Here is a 17564-nt window from a genome sequence, read left to right on the forward strand (position 1 = left end):
CAGGTAGAAACCAGGGATGCTGTCTGAGCTGCAGCTCATCAATGTCAAAGAACACTTACTGCAGTATAACCTGCTGGTCCTCGTCCAGAAGTAGCAGAGCAGGATTTAATCCATTTCTAACAGGACGGTCCAAAAGCAGCATAACGGGCACAATGGACAGGAAGTTTACAACCTCCCTTATACAAATGTAGAATCACCGAGCAAGGGTGACAGCCCCAACACATCACGGATTAGTTTTTAAAGGGAAAAAATGCTTTATTTTTTCCAGACAGAAATTAAGTGATACAGTCCAGTCTAGTCCTGTCCTCCGCCAAGGCCACAACCTTGACTGGGCAGAGATCAGGCATAGTACTGCAGGTTGGCTTTTTTCTTTGCTTGAACCTCCAGGATTCCTTCCATGTAGTCCTCGTGGGTGAGCTCTGTAGCTCCACGGCGGAGAGCAATCATCCCCTACCCAACGAGACAGTATTTAGAAAGGGAATGTGAGCACCACATCAGTTCCAAGTAATTACGCCACATTAGCTTTCACATTTCCCTCCCATCAGTGCTGGCTGCTGTAGAGGAGTACTTACCGCTTCAACACACACAGCCTTGCACTGGGCTCCATTGAAATCATCTGTGCAGCGAGCCAGTTCCTCATAGTTCACATCAGGGCTGATATGAGCAGAAAAGGGGAAAAAAAAGTCTAAACATGTACCAAATAAAAAAAGCAAGGCAGGGAGTTTCCTTAACCCAACAGTGAGCTCTCAACAAGTGACTGCCAACCGCTTCTCAGCCCTGAGGTACCATTGTGAGTGACAAACATAGCCCCAGAAGGCCATACCTGACATTCATTTTGCGTGAATGGATCTGCATAATTCTGGCTCTGGCCTCCTCATTAGGCATTGGGAACTCAATCTTCCGATCTAATCGTCCAGAGCGGAGCAAAGCTGGGTCCAAGATATCAACCCGGTTGGTTGCAGCAATCACCTAAGTAGAAGTAGGATCATCAGTGTGAGGCACCTGGAGAACGGGCCTCTTCTCCCCAAGGATCCAACAAGCTTCTTCCCTGGACATCGTTTCCATCCCCTGCTAGAGTGCCCTGGACCTCAGCAGCACTCCCTGCCAGATCCCAACCTTGACTTGCGTGTTGGGCTGGAAACCATCAAGTTGATTAAGCAGCTCCAGCATGGTCCTCTGCACCTCCCGATCACCGGCCTTCTCACTATCAAACCTGAGGAGGAAACAAGGGTAAAACTATCAGCATGAACCTGACCAACCTGTCCCTATGTTTTCAATCACATCAAAAGACAGAATGTCTGTAGTTCATAGTCCTTGGCCAAGGGTTTCCAAATTTCTCCTTGAAACTACAAGGAGTCCTACCATGATGAGGACTGCAACTAGAATAACTGTCAGCAGCACCTGAGTCTTATTCAGTCCTTTGAGCTAAATGTGGCTTATGCTGCCCAGGCCCAAGTAGTAAAGGAGGGTGAACATCTCCACATGCCTGCTGCAGTGATCATAAAACAGTTTTATACAGCAGGAGACTATCAGATAGATATCAAGTCTCATGAATGTCACCCGTGAGCTCAAGGATTGTGGCAACTGCTATGTGCAACTGTGCTTACACTCTTGTTTCTGAGTAGACCATGCTTTAAGCTAGGCTCTGCTCACAGACACAGAGAAAGGGGGCTGCTCCCAAGAGCTTTACAACATGGCTTACACCTCACCTTTTAGTGCCAATGGCATCCAGTTCGTCAATAAAGATGATGGAAGGAGCTTTCTCCTTCGCGAGAGCAAAAGCATCGCGTACCAGCTTAGCTCCATCACCAATGAACATCTGCACAAGTTGTGGACCCGCAAGCTTCAGGAACGTAGCCTGGGAAGTGAAAGAGAATCCTATACCTCATTTCTCAATAGGGTCAGTCACGAGTATTATAAGAAGCCCTTAATTAAAACAAGCAAGCAAGCAAACAGAAAAGAAAATCTCAGCCTTTGTAACACCCATTTGTATGTATGACCCCTCTCTCCTTGGAGGTGTTCATATTCTTTGTCAGGTACTATTCTACAGCAGCACACACTTTCAAAGGTTCCTTTTACCTTGGTCTGGGCAGCACATGCTCGAGCTAAAAGTGTCTTCCCTGTTCCTGGAGGCCCATACATAAGGACTCCTTTGGGTGGCTGTATACCCAAATTTTCAAATTTCTCCTTATGATTCATTGGCAGGACAATGGCCTCCACGAGCTACAGCAAAAGAAAAACATTAATACATAAACCCATTCTTCTCCACAGATCCAGGCTGCCTGCTTTTAAATTGAATTTCAAAGACTGTTGTCCTCCATCACACCAGAAACTATACATTATCACCTCTTGGATTTGTTTATCCAGCCCCCCGATGTCACTGTACTGCTCTGTGGGCCTCTCATCCACCTCCATGGCTTTCACCCGTGAATCATATTCAGTAGGCAGAGTCTCCAGGATCAAGTAAGAGTCTTTGTTCACCCCCTGTAAACACAAGTGCTTTGCTTTTAACAGGCCCTTCAGATAGCAATTAATAAACATGCAATCAAAGATGATTTACTAGACCTCAGGGATGCAGGAATAACCAGCTTTGACACTGGTACTCAACAAATCACCACAGCTTGGCACAGTGGACAGTACCACAGTTAACCTACCACATTTTAAAAGAGTGATCCAAATTACTTACAATACAAAAGACTAGGTTTAGAAAATTTACTAGATGATCTCTGAATTTTCAGCACCTACTTTTATGTGTAAGGAACACACATCCTAAACTACTTTTCTATACTACAAATATGACTGAACCCATAATATCTTTCTAATAAAATTTTAGTAAAGAAATGGTCTTGGGGAAACATGGACAGATTTGTTTCCTTTCTAAAGGGTAAGACATATGCAATTTTCTCACTACCATCATATCTAACCATCACAACAGCATCACTCACCACCAGGTCTCCAGGCTTCAACTTCTCAGCATCAACCAACCCAATAACGGGTAGGAAATATGTCTGTAGGAAAGAAACCAAAGTAAGCAAACCCAGATGTACTAGGAGAAGGTGCTTTGCATCACTCCTCACACCTGGCTGGGGACATGGATCTTACTTGACGTGTGGAGGTCTTGATCACAGCACACTTGCCCTTTCTCTGGGAATCCAGGTCAATGTTTGCTCCATCCTCCTCCTGGTCATTGGGGTCAACATCCAGCAGCTGAAAACCAGAGTGAAAGGCTTCATGAAAATGTAAACAGGCTAGCAGAATTGACCCCAGGATTAATGCTTCTAAATTACATGGAGTGGGAGAAGTAAAACTTTCCATCATCCATCAGCAGTAGAATCCTGAAAGCATTAAAGCTCTCCCGTAAAAATCAATTTCTTTCTTTCCTCAAGAAGCAGCACACAACAATGCATAGAAAGACGCTACAAAGTTCAGAACAAAGTAGTAGCTAATGGCAGTGATTCCCCCTCCCATAAGCAGCTCACATTAAGTTTTAAGTTCATTAAGTTTTAAAACAGTAGTACAAACCAATCCCATTTTTCAAAATAGAAAACTATCAGCATTTTTTTTCCTATCCTAAAAATTACTGAGTTACAAAAAGAATATGATGTAGTAACAGAGCCACTGCCTTTCATTTGTGTCACAAGTGTGCTGTGTCACAAGTTTCAGAGAGCACGTACAGAATTTCACATGCCCAAGTCTACACTTAGTGGGGCTGTGTCACCCTCTGATAGCTGCTACATACAGATGAATAGTAGCCAAAGCTTAAGGAATGACCCAGACAAGAAGTGGGCAAGTGATGTGCAATTCCAGGTCACAAACAGAAAAATCTGAAAGTCCTGGCTCCAGAAGCATCAGTAGTTTGAGAATACTCCATGTCCTGTATCACTGCTGAGCTCCCCTCCCTTTCTCCCTGTCACTATATACTGCACACAAGTCCCATGTCACTGCAGAAGAGTCCACCACTCTCACCTCAATAACATTGGAGACAAGGTATGGCAGGGTTTTGTTCACTTTGATCTTCTCACTGTTCTCTTTGATCTTGTCTTTCATGGCCTGAAGCTCATGGGTCACTCTCAGTACTTCACTCTTCATGATCTGGAATTGGTACACAGAAAAAAGATATAGGAATAGTATCAGAAGACAAGATAAAATTCATGTATTATTCCAAAAAGTAAACAGTTATAAAAACTAAAATCTTAGGAAACAGTGGGTATAAAGGGAAATGTAATATAAAAAGAGGAAAACCCAGAAAATTAGCCAAAACGGGTTAGGAATGCAGGCTGGTCTCTAATTAGAGAATTTCTTCCCAGTGTCACCTGGTAGCCTTAGTCTGATCAATGCATCAGCTTACTGGGTTGCAATGGGACCTAGATAACGATATGACCCAGATAAGGCAACTGTGGTTTGGTTGTGATTTTTTTAATGTATACGTACCCAGGTAACTACATATACACAAGCAGGCATCCATATACACACGCCTATATCACAGTTATGTTTTGTAGGGGATTGGAACTAGATGATCTTTAAGGTCCCTTCCAACCCAAACCATTCTGTGATTCAGCCTGGAGAAGTTTCCAGGGAGACCTCATGGTGGCCTTTCAGTATTTAAAGGGGTCTTGTAAGAAAGATGGGAACAGACTTTTTTTAGTAAGACCTGTTGCAATAGGACAAGGGGTAATGGTTTTAAACTTAAAACGGGTAGATTTAAACCAGATATAAGGAAGAATTTTTTTACAATGAGGTTAGTAAAACACTGTAACAGGTTGCCCAGAGAGGTAGTGGATGCCCCATTCCTGGAAACGTTCAAGGCCAGGTTGGACAGGGCTCTGAGCAACCTGGTCTAGTTGAAGATGTCCCTGCTCATTGCAGGAGGGTTGGACTAGATGACCTTTAGAGGTCCCTTCCACCCCAAACTATGATTCTCCTAACTGTAAGGGAAAAAACCTATAAGAAAAGAAGTTCTGTACTCACCATCCAACAGTAACTACATTTATACCCAAGACTAACATACCCAATACAGGTATTTTGTAGTGCTGTCTGGGTGATGCCCACGTGTTTTCCTCCCTTTACTGGTTAGTCATACAGTTTGAAAACACACAGTTTGTGATCCCCACTGAAGTGACTGTAGCACCATGAGGTCTCAGGAGAACTGGTCACATCTGAATTGGTGTGATTCTGTTTCACAGGGAAATCCACTCTTCCCTGAGAAAATATCTTTTTAAAACTCTTGATGCCTAAGCATAATACTGTGCTGTAACACATTCACAGGACAAAACTTTTACAGGAGCCAATACAGAATCTGTTACATAAAAATGCAAAAAACTTAAAATTTGATTTAATAAAACAGACTCTAGGAAACATTCAAGGAAAACTGCATGGGAGGATGCCAATAAACATTTTGCAATTATGAAGCTCTTACTATAAAATGAAGAAGGGTACTTTTACTCCTTACTGTATTCTGTAATTTAAACATAAGACACACATTTACCTTTACTGTCCTTATAGAATAAGAAAGTTAATAAGTCAGAATTACTTGTGGAGCCTAAAGTAGTATAAGATGAAGTTGCTCTGCAGAATTTATGAAATATTTTATCTCAATACTGCTAACATCAGGCAGCAGACAAACGTATACTAAACTTACAAGTGCTCTTTTATGAAAAATGAGTCTATCTTGATACAGGTCTATCTAGTTAATGTCTTAATGAATAAACAAGACAAGAAGATGGAGTGTATTCTCATGATGTTTGCAGATGACACCAAATTGGTGGGCATAGTCTCAAGGGCAGGACTGCCACTCACAGGGACCTTGAGGGACTGGAGAAATAGGCACACAGGAACCTGACAAAATTTAAGGACAAATGCAGAGCCCAGCACCTGGGAAAGAAGTGCACCTTGCAATGACACAGGCTGGTGATTGGCTGGCTGGAAACCAGCTCTGACAAAATGGACCTGGGGGTGTCCATTGACAGCAAAGTGAACAGGAGCCAGCCATGTACTCTACACAGTGTGGCAAACAGCATCCAGGCTGCACTAACAGGACTGAAGGCAGTAGATGGAGAAAAGTGATCAGTCCCCTTTACTCAACACTCTGATCCAGTTTGGCCCGCCCCATACAGTAAAGACATTGATAAACTGGAGTGAGTTCAGCATAGAGCCACTGAGATGGATAGGGGACTGCAGCACAGCCCCTCTGAGAAGTAGCTGAGGGAAGTGGGCTTGTTCAGCTGGAGGACTACTAGGGAAGGTATTAAGAAGACTGAATCAGACACTTTACAAGAGTACACAGTGGATGGATGAGACAACAGACAAAGACTGAAACAAGAGACGCTCAGCCTCTGTGTAAAGCAAATCTTTATCCTCACGAGGTCTCTCAGGTGGCAGCACTGAACATCCAGAGAAGTGGTGCAATATCTGTCTTCAAAGGTTTTCAAGATTCAACAGGATAAAGCCCTGAGCAGCCTGGCTTACGGCTGACCCTGCTTTGAAAAGGAGCTCGGCCTGGAGGTCTTCTCAAGTCCCTTCCAACATGAACTACCCGATGATCCCGCTTGTGTCTCAGGCTACAGAACAGATCTCCCCCTCCCCTGTGCCTACGAGGCAGGCAAGACCATCCAAGGCTGTGTAGAACAACCGCCCACTCAGCTTCCCCGGGCTTGCTCTCCCGAGAATCACCACTCCTCAATCTGCCGTTCCCGATCTAGGTAACCGCGTCTTACTTTCCGCTGCCCCGTGGCTGTGCTAAGCCCGCCCCGAGCTCCAGCAGCGCGAAGCTCCCAAGGCCGGACGGCCCGGCCCGGCCCCGGGCCGCTACCTTGATCTCACTGTCGAGGAGGCGGGTGCGCTGCACGATCTCCTCCGTGGACATCTTCAGCACCTCCTCGCCGACGCCGTCCTGCGGGGGCACAACGGCAGCGTCACCCTCGGCTCGGCCTCGCCCCATCCCCATCCCCGCCGCCCCCGGTCCCAACTCCGGTCCCTCACCTCCGACTCATCCCACACCGACGCCATTTTTCCGCCGGGCTGCGGACGCGCACCGCGCGGCGGGTTCGGGGCGGCAGATTCCGCACTGCCCTCGCCCGCTCAGGGCGGGAGGCGGCGGGACGGGCGGCTCGGGGGTTCCGAGGCCCCTTCTCTCCCTTGGCGCTGCCGCCTCCCGGACCGCGGCCCCGCGGCCCCGCCGAGCGCGGACGTGCCGAATCTGCCGGCGGGGCGGGACGGGAGCCGCCGGCGGGTCACGTGCCGTCCCCAAATCTGCTGAGTGATGGCGGCACCGCCATCCGGGGGCGGGGCGGGGGCGGTGCCCAGAGCCCGGCGGCGGAGGCAGCCGGGGCGCTCTCCCGGAGAGAAAGCTTTATTACAGTCAGTGCCCGTACAGAGGAGCGAGGGGGAAGGCGTCGGGGTCGGGCCGAGTCGCGGTGAGCCACGCGCAGGAGAAGCCGAGGACGCCCCCGCGGCCGCCGGTGGCCCCGCACGGCCCAGCGGGGCCCGGGAGCGGCTCCGTCAGTGCCCGCGGCACCGCCGAGCCCCGCGGGCGGTCACACGTAGCCGGGTTTCACCGACAGGCGGCGGCAGTTGGGGCAGCCGCGGGTCCCGTTGGTCTGGAGGCACCTGCAAAGGGAGGAGGTCGGTTCGGGGCGGCTCCGCGGCCGGAGGCTCCCCCAGCGCCGCTCCCATGGCTGTTCCTCACCACAGCTTTTCCCCATGTTCCCTCCCGCCACGGGCAAAGATTTGATCTCTTTCCCACCCCTCCCATAGAGGCACTTCAGCACGTTCCTCTACAGCACTACGTTTCTGTGTTGCTGGAGGCAAATCCACAGGGTTCATCGGGCACCTCTTACTGCCCAGCAGTCTGATCCTAATTTTGGTGTCAGTGGGAGGCTTTGTTTTTAAATCCTTAATCTTCAGAATTAAGTGTTTTGTTACATTCATCTTTCTTCTAAAAATAAAATGATGGTACAGCTAACTTCTGTCATGGCAGTAGCACAATAACAGGCCGAAAAACTTCACCTCAGTGTGTCACTAGCCAAGAGAGAAAGAGGGGACTCAGGAAAAATCCAAACTGTCCCTGGGAGAGAAGAATTGATCCCCCAAGAGGAATCAAATAAGAATCTGTGAACTGGGCTGAATACCTACAAAGTGAGGACATTGGTGAACAATCATTTAGAGGACAGAAGTGTGAGTGTGATGGATATTATGGCTTCATCTCACCCTTCAAGGCCATGAGACTCACAGCGCTGCAATGGGATCCTGCAAGGCACGGGTAAGCAAGACAGACATGTATAGGACTGTCCTACTCTGGGCATAAACAGCTCTTTCCTATGACTAATGTCGTGACAACAATCTTCCAACTAATTACTTTAAGTGGAAGAAGTGGGAACAAGGTAGTGCCTGGAGCTGGTTGTTCTTCTCCCCAATGGACTCTCCACACATGCCACAGTACAGCTCCATCTCCTCCACGCATTCATGGAACTTCACTACATGGTCACGCAATTCTCGCTGCTGCTCCTTTGTGCGATAGATCCTTTCACACAGGCAGTGGAGCTTCAGCAGGCCAAGCTGCACATGGACAGAAACATAAGAAAAGTGAACAAGGTGAAGACAGACCAGAAACAGGAATAGGAACCACTACAGCCCCATCAGCCAACTGGAGAAACATCAGCAGAGAAAGCTGTGCAAGGGATAGGATCAGTCATAAGGACATTTGGTCTTTCAGCACTTCCTGCTATTAACCCTACTTCTTTGTGTCACAAAAGGTGACACCAGGTTTGAGGCACTCCGCAGCTCTTTCATTGATTGTGGTTTTCCTGAGCTACCCACAACACACAATGTATTTAATTTCCCTTTGCCTCCAGCCAGCACACAGCTCGCTTGCTGCTCAGGGCAAAAATATTTTTTCAAGAAAAGACCCCTAATTCTCTAGCTCTCTGCTTGTTTCATACCTCATTCTTACTGCTTCCCATTCCCCTTTGGTTATCCCACTGTGACTCCTTGCTCACTTTTCAGACTTGCATGCTGATGATTATCTGTGCAACAGCCCATGAAAAAACAAAGCAAGTCCCAAGCATTGACTGATTAATACAGACATGTTAATAGGCGATAACAAGTCCGGATACTTTAATACTTGACTTCTCATGTTGCCTGAGAGAAGACTATGAACAGTGCTGAAGAGAAGCTGTAGGATCCTACCTTGTTCCCTAGTCCCTCTGCCAGCTCCTGTGCCTTTTCAATGCTTTCCAGAGCCTGTGAACGGAGAATGTGCATCATCAGTTCTCAGTCTAATATATCAAAACCAGACTTGTATGAATGTCCTGTGGGAATTATTAAAAGAGGTACAGAGTAAAATTTGGATAAACAAGCATCACTGCAACTCTGGAGATGCAAGATAGGTGTCTGGCAGATTTCCCTCCCCTCCCAAAAGTTAATGAGAAAAGCTTAGTTTCTAAAAGACCACAAATAATCCAAGAGCTACATATATGTTCCAGCCACACAGTGCAAATATTGACAGAGGCTGGTGTTTCCAAGCAGAGACAATATAGACTTATTTAAACTCAGTGACACATGCTCATTGGGGTTGGGATGGAGCACAAGCAAAGCAAGCCTTTTCCCCATCCTACCTTACAGACTCATTAATCGTTGAGCAACTCCAATTTCACTTGTACAAGAGACGAGGAAAGGGATCAGCAGCACCAATACATCATGCTCATCCATTTTTTCCCTGCTGTTCATATATCCACTTTGCCTTACTTACACATGGTGTGATGTAGGAGTGTTCTGCTATCCATTTTTTAAATCTGAAGGAAATATTTAGCATAGCAGCTGTCATACCAAATGAATCCCTACTTTCCCCTAGTTGTCACAGTGTTCCTTGATCATTAGTCTCTCTTCTCCAGAACTATAGAGATCTGCTTCATATTTGTTCAAGGGGAAGAAGAGGTCTCCCTTGTGACGGAGTAGTTTTCAGGAGGAACATTATAAAATTCTTACCCTATAATTCAGCATTACTGCTATTCTAGAAGAAGAGGATTAGATGAGATGAAAAAATGCACTGTGAATGCAGAGAAGATGGCATTAGACCTGTGGTGGCAGCAACAGCCTCGTATAAGGAACTTTTAGAAGAGGGAAGCAGGAATTGAAGGCTAGCAGGGAGAACATAACTGAGGACTGTGCCTAGGAAGACTCAGTGTTTACTGGGAAACCTTTAAATTAATGACTAAGAATCAAAGCGAAGCATGGCAGGGTCGGGGGGGGGAGGGAGAAGAGATCTTGACAAGTCCAGGGGACAGTTTGTCTTGGACAGGAATATGAGACTGCACAAGAATGAGGGCAAGCAAGCTGTGAGAGCAACCTGGGAGGATCTGCAATAGTATTGACAACATGCAAATGAAATGGACTAACTGGCCAAGGAGACCGGGAAGATGGAGGAAGCTAGGACAAGAATAGGGACTCTGCAAGTGGAAAGTTAGCAAATTGCTTTATTAGGTAACTGGAATGAGAAGCATAAGAAATGGAAACTGGGACTGGCAAGTTGAAGCACAGGCTTGGGTGAGTATTCAGGGCTGTGACCTCTAAGGAGGCCACATTTGGGCAACAGGCTTAAGGCCTCTGACCCACCAGGGCAGACTTCCCTCTAATGCCTGTAACAGAATATGAGGTTCATCCATTGTCTTCTTCTGTGGGTTTTGGTGACATTAGGGTTCTGTGCAACGCTGTCACCATGCTCTCACAAGTGAGAGCTGCTTCTGATATCAGAGTGGTAGCGGCTGGAGATGGGATCAAGCAGATGTAGGAGTTTGATGAGTGCTCTGAATATTATCTTCTCTAGAGGCCTACCTGCTGTGTTCTGTCCCATTCTTTTGACACTGAGAAAACTTTTTAAGTCTACAGTTTCTTCTTCTATTGCTAACATAGTGTTTACTCACTGAGATTGCACAGTGTGTCTCACGCAGCTGATTCCCTGTTGTAGGCAACTCAAATGCTGACTGCACCTTGAACTTGTCTTTTCTGACAGACATATACTTGACATCCTGGTATCTGGGATGCCTCATTTGAGCTAAAATTCTTTGTCTCAATATGAGTGATAAGACCAAATCTTCATTGTGTCTAGACTGAAACCAGCATCTTGATGTGGCACTGCGCAGGTCTATTCCAGGTTGTTCAGCACTAGTTTCAGGGGTAACCTTTGAGCATTTCACTCTGTGGCTAAATAATGATCCTGCAGTACAATGTGCTGCATCTAGTGCAATCTGGACTATAGCACACATACATGGTCTAAGCATTTTCAAAATAAGTAACTTCATCCCCTTGCTTTGTATTGACTGGTTGTCTATTCCCAAATGACTTTCTGCTCTCATTTCTCTGTTTCACATCGGAGTTTATAGGTTTAAAGTTTCTCCAGGAATTTGATGCCACGTTTGCCTATGAAGCACATGGTGGAGCTGTAGAGCTGTCTAAGCATCATCACTAGCACATCACTGAGCTTAGTAATATAACTAAAAAGTAGACAGAGGAATCTATTTCAGAGTATAAGGCTTCCTTCCTCCACTGCTGGTTTCTCAATGTAGTGCTTAAAGTCATCACGATTGACTTATGAGTCAATTCTGTAATTTAGCAGCCTGACTCAGAATGGATATTCCTACTATTAGTAACAAATTCCTGGCTGAGAGAGACCGTTCAGAGTAATGTAACTGTACAAGAAACAGACTCCATTGGTAGAACTAAGGAGTACAAGTCTCTCCTGAACTGCACCCCCATCAAAGGCAGACTATACGCTCCAGTCTTGTCTAACAAACTTCTGTAGAACCAAGTTTGTAACTGACCTTGTCCAGCTCCTTCTGAATCATCCAGCACTTAGTCACTCCTAGCAGCACCTGGATCAGGCCCAGGCGGTTTCCAATCTCTGTCATGATGCTCATGGAAGAATCATACCGAGGAAAGGCTGTCTGCAGAAGCAGGGAGGAAAACACCTGTTTTGCTGTGGCCTGCTTTTCATACCCTCTTGCTACTCCCTACTCCCTCTGTCCTTCCTGGCAGGAAAGAGCTGTACCTGCACGTCTTTGCGACTGCGATGGATATCTGCAAAGCACAGCAGACACAGCGCTTGCAGTGGCCGGTCACCATGCTGCAGGGCAATCTTCATGGACTCCTGAAAGAAATTGTCTTTGGTCAGTAGAAGAGCTTATTCCTCATTCAAAACAGCAGGGCTGGGACCGTGCACTCTGGCCACTGAAAGATCAGCTCCAAAGAAATGGCAAAATGGCACCACCTTTTAAGGCATGGAAAGTCTTTTTCTCATGTTCCCAGCCAAGGGCCATTCGTAAACCCAAATTTTGAAGCCCCCTGGGCTACTGAAACCACAGCTCTAAGGCTGGGAGGCAGCAGGAACATCTAGAGTCAAGAGAGCTCAGTGGCTGCCCGCACCATGTACCTCACAGCAGTCCATGGCATCGGCCAGGCGCCCCAGCTTCCGGTAGGCCACAGCCATGTGATACTGGCTCATTGCACGGTACTTCAAGCTCCAGCCCTTTCCGTAATCATTCACCAGCTCAGCTGCTTTACATGGGAAGAACAAGGCTTTCTCATAGTCCTGTAATGCAGACAAGGAGACAGACAGCAGTCACAGCAAGAACAGAGCAAAAAGGAAACAAGAAAAAAACCCCAACTTTACTAACAATGCAGCATCTAGCAGATTTCTATACACCTTTAAACTTGTTCTGCTCCTCTTCCACAGGCTGTATTTCAGTGGATCTTAAATTGTGAAAGGTGGAATTGCCATATATTGAATTCATATTATTCTCTGGGTTCAGACACTGGGGTAATGACCCAGCAAATGAATCTGATGTAGTATGCCATCAGCTTTACTCTGCAGGAACCATTTACCCTCCTCTGTAACCAAAGGCTGAAAACTTTCTCTGCTCTTAAATCTTCTTTGCTTTCAACATTTACATGGAGCCTTCATGTTCTTCATAGGTGAGTCGAGATCTCCAAAAAGGTGGTTATACATCATTGCAGGAAACAGGAATTAAGAATCATGGCCTCACCCAATTCACAATAAGTAATAATACATTTCATTCTCAAGCATCTTTTTGAATTAGAATAATTTTAGAAATAAATCTTATTTTGCAATAATTATGTAAAACTTATCTAAATATCTAAAACCATTCTCAAGTTATGAGACTGCAGAAGTGAAAAAATCCTCATTTTTTTTAATTCTCCACAATGCACAAAGGAAATCTAAACTTTTAAAATTTCCTTTCTCCTTTCTTATTTCATACTTGAAAAGTATCCAGCACAATGTTATTTTCTTTATTTTGGGTATTATAAGGGAAGGTTACTTATAGTTTTCCACAATTCAGTTGTTGAGTCTTTAATTAGTGACAAAAATCAAGACTTTGTGAGAAAAACCTACTTGTTGCTGTTTGTAATAGCAATTAGAACTGCCAAATCACCTCCATGCTCAGTTCCTGCCTGGTTTTACCTACAGCTGCTTCCTGGCAGCTATTTGCCTACAACAGTGGTAGACATAGAGAATCCATGAGTTCTGGCTGCCAGCTCTGTGTGCAGACAGTATCTTCTCTGATGTGATCTTCTTTGAAGCTGAGTTTGATCTTTTCAACACATATTCACAGCTGCTTCTGCTGTGCTGTATAAACATGATCCTCCCATCCTTACTGTGAACCAAGAGTACTCCTGATGATTTTACAAAGGGATTTTAGCTTACAGTGTTCTCTCAGTAGTTCACTTCCTATAGGAAAGACATAAGCTGAAATTCACACTATTTCCTATTCTTTCCTGAATCCATGAGACAGTCACCCCCCTCTGTCCCTTTGGTTACTGCACCTTTATCTGGGTATAGAAGTTCCCGAGGCTGCAGCAGACTCGACACTCCAGCATCTTGTCATCGTTGTTGTGTGCGTAGCGCAAAGCTTTCTCAAAGCACTCCAAAGCCTTCTGGAAAATGCTGAGGCCCAAGAAAGCATTGCCCATGCTCAGGCTCACCTGGCCATTCAGCTGCAGGCTCACAGTGGTACCCTGCATGTTCAGGCATGTCTTACAGTAAGAGATTGTTTTCTGGAATTCACAGAGTTTCTCATTGCTGCGAGCCAGGTTTAGGTAGCTCTCTGTAAGGTAATCTGGGTCTTCCAGCTCCCGTGCTGTGTCAATCTGTACCACTGCAAACTTTAAGTAGAGAAGACAGTGTTTATAAAAATATGTAGTTTATTTAAATACAGCTCAAGCAGCCACAGAGTAGCACCCTATACTGGAGAATAGGCTCCTCTCTGAGCAGGGCAGATCAATCAGCACAGACTGAGAAGCATCATATGCATTGAGCAGTTATCTGGTGGTTTAAAAGGCCTCTGAACACTGAAGAAACCTCTCCCTCTCTCCACACAGTCTCTGGGGCAGGGAAGATGAACTAGGCTAGTGGTTAGTGCAAAAAAGCTGTTAAATGGCCCTAAAGAGAAGCAGGTGAAGCAGGAAACATCTGACACAATGCAGCTCGGTTTTCTTTCGCTCAGGTTAATGTATTCCACTTTCTCTGACATTCTTAAGTTATTAGTCTATTAATAAAAGAAAGCAAGTGAGCTACTTCTATCATGACTTTTTTCCCCAATAAATTGCAGTCTTGACAGTTTTTGTTCTATAACCTTCAGGATTCATTGCATACTGTTCTCTTAAATTCATTGCTCTCTGTTCTCTAAAAAGAAGTCTTTTTCTTTCAGACTGCAAACTCTTCTAAGCAGTGACTTGTGTTTGTGATGAACCAAGCACACTGCAGGCTTGAAATAGTACCAGTAGCAAAGGTAAATATTTAGCAATTTTCATTAGAGATTATAAATTAGGTTTATGGATATCAGTTCCCAAGGGAATCAATTACTTCCTTTTTGTATAGTGGTAGCATATAATAATTTAAGTTACTAGAACATTTTACATTCTTCACAAAAAAACCACCCAAAACAACAAACAAACTGAAAAAACCAAAGCCCACCAACTATAAATTGGGCATGTTTAGGTTTGTACATCTTCTTAGTTTCCCTAGTTTAGGAAGGCTGCTGTGTGGATCCACTGATGTGCGTTAACTCAGCTTCCCCACATTCCCTTACCTTTGCACAAGTTCTTCATTATTTGCTGATTGCCACAGCTTCTCTTTTCTTGGTGTGAAGTAATTTTTCTCTCAAAAAGAGGTTGAGCATCACAACCCTGCTTAAACCACTGTTTACTTCACACCTTTAATTCTGACTCCTTTTCTCCTGTTATTTCCTCGCTCAATGACTTATTGCTTAAGTTCCTTCCATATCTTTGCTCACTTGCTGCATAAAATCTTTGGTTTGACTGAAGCCATTTTCCCTTCCTAACACTAGGAAGAACTATAATTCACCTACTCTGATCCCAATTTTTTCATCTTCTCAGGTAACAAATCGATGTTCAGGTATACTGAGCCCACTCCTTTGCTTTGCTTTTTTTTTTTTCCGTGAAGCTTTCAGTATTTCCTTCAGGTAGCTACATCTTACCTTTTTTCCTTCTCTCTTCCCTAATCAGTCTGTTGCTTCTGCCACTACTTAACACAATTGTTTGTCTTCATATGTTTTTCAAGTATATTAATACCCCTCTTCTCTTATTTATCCTAAGTATTTGGTTTTGATATAGGGCTTTGACATGTCTATGGGTTTACTAGTAAGATGTGCCCCCCTCCACTCCAATTCTAAACAGAGCTATCAAAAACTTTTCAATGAGCTGTAGACACCTGCTGACATTCTGGGTTGAACACCTGTTTGGTTTCCCACAGACACCCCCTTCCCCTTTTGCTCTAAATGCTGAATGACTACCAGTCTGGTAAGTGGCAACCAAAACCATCAGGACAAGAATATCAAGGCCCTTTAGCAAGACCCTATTTCAGGCTGGGATAGTTTCTTAAGACTGTTACAACATCCTCTTGACTTGTCTTACAGATTCTTGAGTCGCCCTCCCAAATGCTGCCTGCTGCTCTCTATATGCATCCTGTTACTTCTCAGATCCACACATCAGCTTCTTTTTGTTTATATACTTAAATAGTTTATCCTCATGCTCTTGAAATGTAACTTCAGCTGCTTTTTACCACTCTTCCATCAAGCCCCCTATCCCTCTTTCTTTCTTTCTTCTATGCTGTCCTGACAACCAGGAGCCGCTCTCTGACCTCAACTGTCAGGAATCTCCTGGAGTGTCTGAACTGCCCCTCCAAAAAAGCATCATCTTTTCTCTCTTAATCAGCCCCCTTTTTTTACTAATCGTAATAATAAAAAAAGCACCCCAATGTAAGATCTATATTAGATATCAGACAGAAGTTGAGCAAGATAACAGACATGTTTCCACAAGACTGGTGCTTATCCTACAGAATCCACTTGGAGATCTCTTTTTACACTGACATACACAATACAGCTTGAAGTGGAGCAAAGGCCCTGTTTTCATACCTTTTCCTGAAGCCTGATAACATGGTGTGGCTGTATGTGGGAAATAAATCAAGAAAGGTCTCCATGATCAACTGGAGAACCTAAATAACCCAGGAATCCTGAGGGACCAGACCCAGTGAAAAACAGTATTCTGTGTATCTTGTGGGCTGGAGTTACTGGTCAGCACAGTGATTACAGCAGCCCACAAGATGCGCTCAGTAGCTGCTATTTTCTGTTATATACAAAATACTCCCCCCACCCCCTGATTTGAGGTTCTAATCTCCAGCCACATTCCATAGTGGGTGCGACACAATGGCATGCATTCATCTCCAGTTTACCTTACCTTCAGCATATCTTTGTATCTGCCCATCTCTGCATGAGCAGTGATGAGGCAACCCAAAACCCGAAACCTGCCAGCAGGATCCGCAGACTTCTCCAAAACCCTCATCCAGACTCGCAGGGCCTTTTCGGTCTGATTAGACTGATAAAGATGAAGTCCTTTCTCTATCTGGTGCTTTGTCTGGTCCTGACCCATCTCCCATGCATTAAAAAGCCTCATACACTAACCTCTAAGGACAGCAAAAAGGAAGTGCTTACAAGAGAACACAACTTAAAATGCCCCACTAGAGGAGGGCGGGTTGTGTGCTCAGAAGGCCCGGAGCTGTAGAAGCCCATCCATGTCAGGGGGCTGGAGTTGTGGTAGGCAATGGCAAGAACTGGTTGCTCCCAAATCCACTAGGCAAAGATCTTCCTCACTAGGGCTCCATCAGTGCATTCGCCTGTCCAATCCCATAAACAAAGACGAAAAGCACAACAGGGAGAGAAAGAGAAAAATCTCAAGCGACAGGAGTGAAACTCAATCTGAGCAGTCAGTGCTGGTCTCCTCCCCATTGGCTGCAGCTGCTCCTGCCAGTCTGGCTCACGTGGCTCCCAGGAATGCTAGTCAGGCTTCTCAGCTCCCAAGGTCACAGTGTGCCAACTGCCCACCCCTGCCCACCAATATGCAGCTTATAAATACCCCAGGGAGAGACAATTGGCTGCAGTAACAGGGATGCCTCAGTTGTCTCTTTCCTCTCTCTCTGGTCATCTCCTTTGACATGCACTGCTGGTGGTGGGCTAGCCTAGGAGCTAGCAGACTCGGGT

The 17564-nt window shown here is 45.3% G+C and overlaps 2 protein-coding genes across 2 annotated transcripts; both read right to left on the bottom strand.

The window, feature by feature from the left end:
* Window positions 1–230: 230 nt before the first annotated feature.
* PSMC3 (proteasome 26S subunit, ATPase 3) lies at window positions 231–7113 on the bottom strand. Its single transcript, XM_027642040.1, has 12 exons — window positions 6979–7113; window positions 6809–6889; window positions 3967–4092; window positions 3103–3207; window positions 2946–3008; window positions 2347–2484; window positions 2080–2223; window positions 1710–1858; window positions 1117–1213; window positions 824–969; window positions 573–654; window positions 231–450 (listed from the first exon to the last, which is right to left on the bottom strand). Exons 1-12 carry the CDS (start codon window positions 7003–7005, stop codon window positions 340–342), a joined length of 1269 nt encoding a protein of 422 aa, XP_027497841.1. The 5' UTR covers window positions 7006–7113; the 3' UTR covers window positions 231–339.
* Window positions 7114–7208: 95 nt separating this feature from the next.
* On the bottom strand, window positions 7209–17239 carry RAPSN (receptor associated protein of the synapse). The gene is made up of 8 exons (XM_027642041.1): window positions 16765–17239; window positions 13834–14172; window positions 12422–12580; window positions 12041–12139; window positions 11814–11936; window positions 9184–9237; window positions 8354–8553; window positions 7209–7605 (listed from the first exon to the last, which is right to left on the bottom strand). The coding sequence occupies exons 1-8, from the start codon at window positions 16978–16980 to the stop codon at window positions 7533–7535; spliced, it is 1263 nt and encodes a 420-aa protein (XP_027497842.1). The 5' UTR covers window positions 16981–17239; the 3' UTR covers window positions 7209–7532.
* Between the last annotated feature and the right edge of the window lie 325 nt (window positions 17240–17564).

The sequence above is a fragment of the Corapipo altera genome, unplaced genomic scaffold, assembly GCF_003945725.1.
Source record: "Corapipo altera isolate COAL_440 unplaced genomic scaffold, ASM394572v1 23b, whole genome shotgun sequence".
NCBI classification, from domain to species: Eukaryota; Metazoa; Chordata; class Aves; order Passeriformes; family Pipridae; genus Corapipo; species Corapipo altera.